This window comes from Mobula birostris, chromosome 4, assembly GCF_030028105.1.
Source record: "Mobula birostris isolate sMobBir1 chromosome 4, sMobBir1.hap1, whole genome shotgun sequence".
Classification (NCBI taxonomy): Eukaryota; Metazoa; Chordata; class Chondrichthyes; order Myliobatiformes; family Myliobatidae; genus Mobula; species Mobula birostris.
The window spans coordinates 83,302,194-83,314,333 of record NC_092373.1 but is presented as its reverse complement, the minus strand read 5'-3'; the positions used below and the strand labels follow the sequence as shown (position 1 = coordinate 83,314,333).

General features: G+C 42.4%; 1 protein-coding gene across 1 annotated transcript in view; it reads right to left on the bottom strand.

The window, feature by feature from the left end:
- Positions 1-10,343: 10,343 nt before the first annotated feature.
- espnla (espin like a) overlaps positions 10,344-12,140 on the bottom strand; it is a 110,927-nt gene continuing 109,130 nt past the window's right edge. The window contains exon 8 of the mRNA XM_072256970.1: positions 10,344-12,056. Within this exon, the coding sequence (XP_072113071.1) occupies positions 10,344-12,056 (1,713 nt within the window). The remainder of the gene's footprint in view (positions 12,057-12,140) is intronic.

Genomic DNA, 12,140 nt, shown 5'->3' with positions numbered 1-12,140 from the left:
AAATATTGAAAGCAGGAAATGGGATGCTATGTTGAAGTCGGAAAAGATGTTGGTGAGGCCTAATTTGGAGTATTGTGTGCATTTCTAGTCAGCTACCTACAGGAAAAATATCAATAAAATTGAAAGTGTATGAAGAAAAGTTACAAAGATGTTATGCGGACATGAGGACCTGAGTTATAGGGAGAGGTTGAATAGGTTAGGACTTTATATCCAGGGGATTAGATCAATGAGGGGAGATTTGAAAAGAGGTATACAAAGTTATGAGGGGTATAGAAAGGGTAAATGCAAGCAGGCTTTTTACATTGAGGTTGAGTGAGACTAGAACTAGGTTAAGGGTGATAGGTGAATTATTTTATGGGAACCTGAGGGGGAACTTCTCCACTCAAAGGGTGGACTGAGCTGCCAGTGGAAGTGGTAGGTGAGAATTTGGTTTCAGCCTTTAAGAGAGATTCGGGTAAGTACATGAATAGGAGGGGTGTGGAGGGTTAGGGTTCAGGTGCAGGTTGATGGGACAAGGCAGAGTAATAATTAGACATTAACTAGATGGACTGAATGGTCTGTTTCTATGCTGTAGTGCTCTATGACTCTATGCATCGGGTCAGTGAGTGTACTGGGGGGAGCTGGTAAGATGGGGAAGGTTAGGTTCAGGTGCACAGGGAACCTCCCAGATTTACCTGGACTGGTTCATTATATGTGCCTTTACTGTCAGTTCTTCTGGGTCAGCAAGGCAATAGACAAGTCTCAGTACAAGTCACCGAACCAACAATGTATTCAGGGTCTAAGTTTGTGTGGGTTTAGGTATTAATGACTGCTGTGAGCTGAAGGGGATTAAGGGTGCAGATCAATCACCGCTGGAGATTGCAGCATGCATGGCCAGGTTATAAATCACATTTTTCATCTCGCACTGCCGGATTGCACAACAGATCCCAACCACTGATCCTAGACATATGCTTTCAGTGCTGTTTTGGCTCATTCTAAGTTATTCTTTACATCACTGGCAGTAGTTCCTGATTCAACAGCTCAATGTACACTCAGTGACCACTTTATTATGTCCTCTTGTGCACCTGCTCCTTAATGCAAATATCCAATCAGCCAATCAGGTGGCAGCAGCACAATGCATTAAAGCATGCAAATGTTGTCAAGAGATTCAGTTGTTGTTCAGACCAAACATCAGATTGGGAAAGAAATGTGATCCAGGTGACTCTGACCATGGAATGATTGTTGGTGCCAGATGGGGTGGTTTGAGTAACTCAGAAACTACTGATCTCCTGGGATTTTCACATATTACAGTTTCTATAGTTTACAGTGAATGGAGTGATAACCAAAACCATCCAGTGAGCAGAAGTTCTGTGGGTGAAAATGCCTTTTTTAATGAGAGAGGTCAGAGAAGAATGATTCAACCAATGGAAAGGTGCCAGTAACTCAAATAACCACACATTACAAGAATGGTGGAAGAGCATCTCTGAACACATAACACATTGAACCTTGAAGTGAATGGGCTACAGCCACAGAAGGCCATGAACATACACTTAGCGGACACTTTATTAGGTACAGGAGGTACGTAATAAGTAGCCATTGACAGTAGTACTTTCAGCTGACACATACCTTCTGTTATTCAGTTTCTGGTTCATCGCTTCTCTCTTCCTTTGAGGCATGACAGTGAGAAGTATTACTTCGTTCTTTCCCTGTCAAGTGTGAGCGAACCCATTGATAACCAAATAACCGAATACCTTCACTTGGTGAGCTGTGTATGAAATTCCTCACAGCTTCATAAAAATTGAATATTAAGTTAGTTGACTAACATCTGCTTATCTAGAAAAAAACTATAATAAGCTTGCTCACAGTGCCCCAACCCACCCCTCCCACCCTTCTGAGCTCCTCCTTCATCGCTGCTCTCACCATCCCATTCTCCCAAACCCCTAGCTTGTTCACGGCCTGCACTGATCCTCAACCCCAGCCTTTCAGCCTCCTGTTCACTGTAACCTTCTCCCCCGGCCACCTGTCCTGTACCTTCCCTCCAATCTGCAGCCCTTCACCTTCTGTCCCCTGTGCAGCCAGGCACCGGAATTCTTTTTGCCCTTTCTCCCTACCGTGAACAGGTGGATTGTTTCTGGGCAGCAAGTGGCTGTGGGTACAGAGAGACAGATGTCATACAAAATTAAAACCACTTAATTTAATTTTTATTAATTCTAAAGTAGATGTACTTGTCCCCTTGATCAGTAATGGCCAGTGCATTGGAGGACTCTGAACTAGTATGGACACACAGAATGCTGGAGGAACTCGGCACGTCAGGCAGCATCTATGGAAATGAATAAGCGGTCGAAGTATGGATATAGTTATCTGATACAGCCCACACACTTATTCTCCTTCCCTTTATTTACAATTTGTCATTCTTCCTTCACACTCTACTGCTCTCATTTCACAGCAAATCCACAAGGTACTTACAAGTCAGAGAGCTAGTGTGTCAAGACTAAACTTTAAATTAATTGCCAACAGCTTCACTGCACTTTGCACATTGTCTCTATTCCTCAGCTTTTCGTCTTCTCTCACATCTCAAAGGTAAGATGGATTGTAGGTTAGAACGAGAACGAAAATAAACTTTTAGAGAGAAATATGAGAACTAATATTTAACTGGATGTAACTGCTTTCAATACAGAGTCTGGGCAAGTTTCATTTGAAAACTACCCTATCTATGAGGTCACTGGATAGCAGGATGTAAGGATAAAGTTAAACTTGATTCCTCCTTGGTAGATATGTAACACTAAATGGAAGTTTGTAAGACAAATGTGGAAGGTAGTAATAGCCTAGAGATGTGCATAGATACACATCCTTGAGTTTAGATACTGGTGAAGACTGTTTTCCTCCTTACAGACCCATTGTCTCTGTTTCTAGGTTATACGCCTAGGCCACAGATCGCAAGAGATAAGAAGGTACAGGATAAGGAATGGAAAAGTACTGGAGTAAAAATTATTTCAGATTTTTGAAGGGATCCATGGGTTGGCATGATTGTATAGCAGTTAGCACAATGACTTTACAGTGACAGTGATCACCAATAGGGGTTCGATTCCTGCTGCAGTCTGTAAGGGGTTTGTAATTCTTCCCCATGAATGTGTGGATTTCCTTTGGTTGCTCCAGTTTCCTCTCACATTCCAAAGATGTATGGCTAGGGTGAACTGTGGGCATGCTCTGGAAGAGTGGCAACATTTGCGGGCTGCCCAGCACAATCCTTGCTGATTTGATTTGATGCAAATGATGCATTTCACTGAATGTTTTGATGTAAAGGTGAAAAGTAAAGCTTATCTTTATCTTGGATGTTGAACGGTATAAAAAGGGGCAATTCCTTGGTGCAAGTGGGTATCTTCTCTTAGACTAGGTCACGACTAGTGTTAAGAGCTGGAGATAGAAACGAGGCAATCAAGAGGGGATAAAACGAGGAAGAGAGATTGGAGAAGCCATCAGACTTGCAGCTCCCTCCAGCAGTACATTGTGTGGCATTGCTTGGTGGTTGATTGATAAGTATTATTTTGTCTCTTTTACCACTTTATTAACCATTTTCTTTCTGCAAGTTATTCTTTATGTAATTCCAATGAAGTAATTGCTTATAACTTTTAGCATGTGTACAGTGCCTCTTTTGTTGGTGGACACCTCTTGATGCTAAAGCAGGAAAGAAAAAGGAATGAATTTTTGTTACACAGGACCACCTGGCTTCTGAGTGGGAAGAAATCCAGCCCAGAACTTAAATCCAGCAATACAGAAATGGATGAAGAGGTTTGATTGGCTAACACAGAGCCCTTTCTCACTGTTACCATCAGGTAGGAGGTACAGAAGCCTGAAGGCACACACTCAGCAATTCAGGAACAGCTCCTTCCCCTCTGCCATCTGATTCCTAAATGGACATTGAATCTTTGGACACTACCTCACTTTTTCTTAATATACAGTATTTCTGTTTTTGCACTTTTTTAAAAATCTATTCAATATACGTAATTGATTTACTTGTTTATTTATTATTATTATTATTTTAGTAATTTTTTCTCTGCTATATTATGTATTGCATTGAACTGCTGCTGCTAAGTCAACAAATTTCACATCACATGCCGGTGATAGTAAAACTGATTCTGATTCTGAATTGTCACCTGTTAAATCCTGTCATGGAAATAATTCAGAAGAGGTGTAGGTCAGGTGGTTGATGGCTGGGCTGAGTTGCTCTCCAATCCTAGCAATTTACTTGTAAATATTTAGTCACCATGCACGGAGATATCGTCAGTGTGCTGTTGACTGTAGCACGTCTGTATGAAGTTCACCACACAGCCAATCAGGGATGAGATTTCCTCCCCACATCACACTTGAGTTTCAGAAATGACGTCCAATCGGCTGATTGAGAAGTACATAAAAGTCAAGCATTTGGAGGACACACCAAAATTAACAGTGCACTGATGGTGTCTCCTCATATTATGATGAGATGTTAGCAAGTAAATTGCCAAGATCAGAGAACAGCTCAACCCAACCAAAGCCTGTCATATTAATGCATGTGGTGTTCTATATGTGCACCAACAATTTCAGGTCATGAGGCCACAGAGGTGGATATGTGTATGACCTGGTTCCACAATCAGATGGGCTAGATTTCATTTGGTGCAAATGAAGCAGTTGGTAAACTCCATTCACAAGCATCAACCCTATCATTCAAATTACAAGAAAGGCTTTTAACATAGTTTACATTTCCTTTTAATTATTCGGCTGATCAAAAACACACAAACACACGGGTATTGACATTTTACAATAGATCACTCTCTGAGCAAAATCTCCACTTGAGGAAATCCAATCTGAACAAAATGACCCCTTGGAATGAACGCACGATTATTCTCCGAATGCTCATGATGCGAAGATGAAAGGGTGACCTTGGCAGAAGGTATGTTTACTTAGAAGGATTAATTACTATTTGCTGTGTGGTTATTCTAGAAGAATTTGTTGACTGTGTTAAATGTGTTGGCTCTAAGGGAAGCACTGACGAGTCCCCCCTGGACATCCGAACTACACTTCCATTCACTCAGACAAAACCTTACCTAAAAATGGCACAACTTTCGAAGGGCCTAATTGGAGTTGGACAAATCTGAGAGGATGACTGTGAGCTCCAGTTGCTGGACAACGATGTCAGACCCACCCACTTCCTTCAAATTCCAGTGCTTAAAATTTCAATCTGAGAACTGAGTTGAGCCATTTCCAGCTGCTGGGCCAGTTAGAAGCTAGAGCCACTCAGCGTGGTCAAACTTGGCACAGGGTCCAAAGCATTCTCATTTGGTGACATGGATGCAAGGCAGCAATAACAAGTTCATCTTTGGATTAAGTTTCACTCTGATAAAGGACATTCATCCTGCAATTTGATCCAGTAAAGCAAGGAGAGGCTCCAGATGCTGGAATCTGGTACAAGAAACAGATCATGGGAAGAGGTCAGCAGGTCAAGCAGCATCTGTGGAGGCAAAATATGAGAGACGACATTTGGGAGGAGACCCTGCATCAGGACCGAGAGGGGAGAGGGAAGATTGCTGGAATATAGCAGTGTGGGGAAGGGAATAAAGGCTGGTATGTGATAGGTAGAATAATGGGCAGGTGGAACTAGGTGTGGGGAGGGGGGATGAGAGAGGTAAACAAAGAGAGAAGTTGGACAGGTGAGCTTGAGGGAGAACACTGGCAATATGGGTTGCCCTGAAATTGGAAAATTCAATGAGTTTACCACATAGTTGTAAATTACCCAGGCAGAATATTAGAAAATGTTCTTCCAAGTTGTAGTTTGCCTCTCCGTAGTAATGGAGAAGCTGGAGGACAAGCAGCTCAGGGTGGACGTGTGAAGGAAAGTTAAACTGGCATGCAGTGGGAAGCACAGGATAGCCACTGCAAACAGAGCCTGGGCTAATAGTGATATGAATGGGTGTCAGATTATCCCATCCCAAGCATTACTGCCTGGCAGGTCTTACCGCATTTCAAATGGTCTGCCTCATTTGCATATTACCACGGTAGCAATGCTTCAAATGGTGCCTCAGTGGTGCTTTTGGATGAGTCATGAAATACCTCATTTAAATGCAACTGCTTTACCTTCCCTGTAATAAAAACTGCACTGGTCAAATTGCCACATTTAAAGAGTGAGCTAACACACCAGAGAGCCCAGAAGAAATGAAATCAAAACAGCACAGCTGTTGGAAATCTACAAATAAATGAAAAACACTTGGCAGGTCAGGCAGTAACTGTGGAAAGCTAAGCAAATTTTTTTTAGATTACGGAATAGTACAGCACATTACAGGCCCTTCGGCCCACAATGTTGTGCCAACCCTCAAACCCTGCCTCCCATATAACCCCCCACCTTAAATTCCTCCATATACCTGTCTAGTAGTCTCTTAAACTTCACTAGTGTATCTGCCTCCACCACTGACTCAGGCAGTGCATTCCAACCACTCTGAGTAAAAAACCTTCCTCTAATATCCCCCTTGAACTTCCCACCCCTTACCTTAAAGCCATGTCCTCTTGTATTGAGCAGTGGTGCCCTGGGAAAGAGGAGCTGGCTATCCACTCTATCTATTCCTCTTAATATCTTGTACACCTCTATCATGTCTCCTCTCATCCTCCTTCTCTCCAAAGAGTAAAGCCCTAGCTCCCTTAATCTCTGATTATAATGCATACTCTCTGAACCAGGCAGCACCCTGGTAAATCTCCTCTGTACCCTTTCCAATGCTTCCACATCCTCCCTATAGTGAGGTGACCAGAACTGGACACAGTACTCCAAATGTGGCCTAACCAGAGTTTTATAGAGCTGCATCATTACATCGCAACTCTTAAACTCTATCCCTCGACTTATGAAAGCTAACACCCCATAAGCTTTCTTAACTACCCTATCTACCTGTGAGTCAACTTTCAGGGATCTGTGGACATGTACCCCCAGATCCCTCTGCTCCTCCACACTACCAAGTATCCTGCCATTTACTTTGTACTCTGCCTTGGAGTTTGTCCTTCCAAAGTGTACCACCTCACACTTCTCCGGGTTGAACTCCATCTGCCACTTCTCAGCCCACTTCTGCATCCTATCAATGTCTCTCTGCAATCTTTGACAATCCTCTACACTATCTACAACACCACCAACCTTTGTGTCATCTGCAAACTTACCAACCCACCCTTCTACCCCCACATTCAGGTCGTTAATAAAAATCACGAAAAATAGAGGTCCCAGAACAGATCCTTGTGGGACAGCACTAGTCACAATCCTCCAATCTGAATGTACTCCCTCCACCACGACCCTCTGCCTTCTGCAGGCAAGCCAATTCTGAATCCACCTGGCCAAACTTCCCTGGATCCCATGCCTTCTGACTTTCTGAATAAGCCTACCATGTGGAACCTTGTCAAATGCCTTACTAAGATCCATATAGATCACATCCACTGCACTACCCTCATCTATATGCCTGGTCACCTCCTCAAAGAACTCTATCAGGCTTGTTAGACACGATCTGCCCTTCACAAAATCATGCTGACTGTCCCTGATCAGACCATGATTCTCTAAATGCCCATAGATCCTAGCTCTACGAATCTTTTCCAAAAGCTTTCCCACCACAGACGTAAGGCTCACTGGTCTATAATTACACGGACTATCCCTACTACCTTTTTTGAAGAAGGGGACAACATTCACCTCCCTTCAATCCTCCGGTACCATTCCCATGGACAACGAGGACATAAAGATCCTAGCCAGAGGCTCAGCAATCTCTTCCCTCGCCTCATGGAGCAGCCTGGGGAATATTCCGTCAGGCCCCGGGGATTTATCCGTTCTAATGTATTTTAACAACTCCAACACCTCCTCTCCCTTAATATCAACATGCTCCAGAACATCAACCTCACTCATATTGTCCTCACCATCATCAAGTTCCCTCTCATTGGTGAATACCGAAGAGAAGTATTCATTGAGGCCCACGCTCACTTCCACAGCCTCCAGGCACATCTTCCCACCTTTATCTCTAATTGGTCCTACCTTCATTCCTATCATCTTTTTTTTCTTCACATAATTGAAGAATGCCTTGGGGTTTTCCTTTACCCTACTCGCCAGGGCCTTCTCATGCCCCCTTCTTGCTCTTCTCAGCCCCTTCTTAAGCTCCTTTCTTGCTTCCCTATATTTTCCAATAGACCCATCTGATCCTTGCTTCCTAAACCTCATATATGCTGCCTTCTTCCACCTGACTAGATTTTCCACCTCACTTGTCACCCATGGTTCCTTCACCCTACCATTCTTTATCTTCCTCACTGGGACAAATTTATCCCTAACATCCTGCAAGAGATCTCTAAACATCGACCACATGTCCATAGTACACTCCCCTGCAAAAACATCATCCCAATTCACACCCGCAAGTTTTAGCCTCATAGCCTCATAATTTACCCTTCCCCAATTAAAAATTTTCCTGTCCTGTCTGATTCTATCCTTTTCCATGATAATGCTAAAGGCCAGGGAGCGGTGGTCACTGTCCCCCAGATGCTCACCCACTGAGAGATCTGTGACCTGACCCGGTTCATTACCTAGTACTAGATCTAGTATGGCATTCCCCCTAGTCGGCCTGTCCACATACTGTGACAGGAATCCATCCTGGACACACTTAACAAACTCTGCCCCATCTAAAACCTTGGAACTAATCAGGTGCCAATCAATATTAGGGAAGTTAAAGTCACCCATGATAACAACCCTGTTATTTTTGCACCTTTCCAAAATCTTCCTCCCAAAGTGAATGCTTCAGGTAGAAGATCAAGATTATTTGTCAGAGCAAATTAAGGCTAATCATCCTTTCATTGATATTTTCATTCAAACTGATGACATCAGATAGCTGAAGTTTATTTTAATTCTTTTTTTATGTACTCATAAAGTAAAGAGTATCAAGAGTGACACTGGAATCTCTGAGCCTCAATAGATAATCAAGTTTCCTAAACACTCACCATTTTCACGTCAAATGTAGTAAGGCTTTAATCCAAGAATGACCATGGCATATATCACAGAAGGAAATCATTCAAACCATTTTGTCCTTGCCAGCTCTGTGAAAAAGCTATCCAAATAATCCTAGGAATGGTTTACTCTATAATTTCTACTTTGATACTACATTGATCTTCTCTTTCATGAGGATAACACAGACCATGATAAAATGCTGCATAAAGAAACACTCCACCTATTTGTTCCTCAGGTTCTTTGTTAATTATTTCTCATCTGTACACTTACTGCTTTAATTGCTGGACACTCCAGGGCTATCTGGGAGTGCTGCCAACTCTAATCGTTATGCTTCTCTAACTTCTACTCCTCTCCCTTCAATGGCAGGGTTATTATGAAGAAGCTTGAAGATTAATTATTTGCTTCTACTGATGTATGATTATCATAGGATCAGCACTCTCTGCTGCTGATAAATCAAAGTATTCTCCAGATGCTCTGAACAAGAATCAATAAAGGATGATAAAGAGCCTGAAACATTAACTGTTTCTCTGTCCACAGATGCTGCCTGACCTGCCGAGTTTTTCCAGCATTTTCAGATTTTAAATCATGGAACTTTACATCTTTTGAAGGACCTATAAATAACTGGCATTTTTTTTTGTGTTATTAGCTGAAGGAAGGATGCTGGTTGTTAAAATTCCATATTCTTTAAATAAGGCTCTGAATCTCATGCACGTACCCGAGCAGACAGAAACAGTCTCCACTTACTTGCTCAATCAAACACAGCACAACCAACAAAGTGGTACTTCCTCATTATGGTCTGTAACTGAACTAGAGTTCAGGGCCAAAATTCCAGCCAAATACATCAATGCACCTGAGTTGATTGAGAGCACAGGAGCACATGTTGGTTAAATTTAGTATGCTGAATCAGCAGAACCTCTAAAAATACATATAGAAAGAATTCTTTTGTTCATTGCAGTGCAGTTGGTTATCACTCTGTAAAATACTGTATTTAAAAAATTACCATGGTCTCATTTGTTTTATATCATAAGGGAATGCAGATTTGTTCAATGTATATGAAATGCTAACCAGACTTAGGATCTTTTTAATAATGCCATTATGAACTTTGGGTTTTGTGCATTTTAAAGTGTGATTATTTTTAGGCTCTGAGACAGTGTACAGATTTTATACAGCTTGTTAACACTTAAGAAGAGCTGATATATGCACTAGTCAGGATTAACTTTAATTGGGCTGTTAAAGGACTTTATGAACAATTAAGCATCTGTTCTCTTCCTTCTTGATTGCAAAAGTTCCAACTCCTTGAAGCCTGAATCCACTTCAGCCATGTGTGTCTCCCACCAACTAAAGGAATTCTAAATGCACCAGTGAAATGAATAGTTATCTGATCCTATTCCTCAAAATCAAAAATCTCTGCTTCCTTGTCCTTCCAGAAGGCAAAGCTTCTGTCAATGTACTTGCAGATTTCATCATTGCTAAAGGCTTCAAGGTCAGAGGAGTAGCCATGGCTTGTGGGTATTTCATCTTCTTCAGGGGTGGCACTTTGCACAATGACTTTAGGCACCGGTCTTATAGTCGGCTCGGACTGTGTGGGCGCGGCTACCATTTCTTCAGGGTTGCTGAAGAATCTTTGCTTAATGTCTTCAAATCCATTCTTCCATTCCCTTTTGCCAGCATCAATCTCCTCAATAACAGCCTTGTGGAATGAACGGACCAAGTCCCAACTGAATTTCCCCAGATGGTCAAACACCTCAAAGCATAAAAGATGCCTCATTTTCCTTTCATCTGGAGGCAGGTCAAGTTCAAGGATGTGAAAGTAGCCCAACATGAAAAGATCAAGGGTCAGACTATCATAGTCAGCAGGGACACCATTGACACGAGGGAGAAACTGCTCAGGTGAGTAGGTGATCTTCTGTCGATTTAATCGCCTAATCTGTCTGGATGGAACATGGGAAATGATTTTTCTCCAGTTGCTAATGAGTTTGGTGATGGTCTTTTGCTGTAAGAACAAATGTCTCAACTTTTCATTTGGAATGGACTTGTTGGACTGGGGTTCTAGATATGTTTTCAGCTCTGGCTTTTCACCATCCTTCTCTGCTTCAGTCATCTCTCCATCTTTTGGTGGCTCATTGTTATTTTCTACTGCAGATGTACACAAATTTTTCAGCTTCATTTTCAAAGACATGGTGTAAGTTGACTTTTTCCAGTGACCCAGGAATAGCACAACTATTCTTTCTTTCCTCAGACTGGTTGACTCTGTCACAGGGGAATGGGGAGCCTGCTCTTCCTCCACATCATCCTTCGAGCTAATTCCCAGTCCACTTGTGTCCCCCATCCTAGCTGACTGCTGGACCTCATGCACTTGTCCTTCACTCAACTCACTTTTTTGAAGTCCAGTAATGTCTTTTTGCCAAGATTCATCTTTACAAGTGGTGGTACCAGGACAAACTCTTTCGACATTTTGAGCTTCATCTCTATGTTGAGGTCCTTTGCGATAAGACTCATCATAATACGTCTCTTCTGAAGTATCATCCCGGTTGGTGCAGGCCAGTGTTTTATCTTTCAGCGCACATTGTTTTTCAAAATTGGCCCTAAGTGTGCGTACAGACACGCCAAACTGCTGGATCTCTTTCTCTACTTTGTTCCTGCTCTTCCTTGAAGATGTTTGGTCGAACTTTGGAGTGAAAACAGCTGCCAATTCCACATTTGGCATTTTAGTAATTTCTTTGCTTTCATAATCTGCGCGATCTTTTTCATTTACGTTTGACAAGAGGAGTGACATAGTCCTCACAATCCCAGATATCCTGTTGCACCAAACAGGCAAGGGTGTGTTCTCCTCCCTGCCTGAATCCTGATGCAGAAGCTGAGTATTGACGGTGATGTTGACTATGGGAGCAGGGAGAATAGTTCGCAGCTGAACTGCCAAACGGTTCAGCTCACCTTCATATTCCTTGCACTTCTTCATCACCTGGACATTTTCTATCTGCTTCTCCAGGTAGATGAGGTCATCTTCAGTCAGAAGCTCTCCAAATGGGCCCAGAATAGCATTGTGTTCTTGGGAATACCTCCATATCTCTGTCTGCAGGTAACCTCTTTCTTTGTGCTTAATGGAATAAACAATTGAGAGGGAGAGTCAGTTTGCCACAATCACTGATAAGACAGACTTTCAAAGCAAATGTTTTAAAGC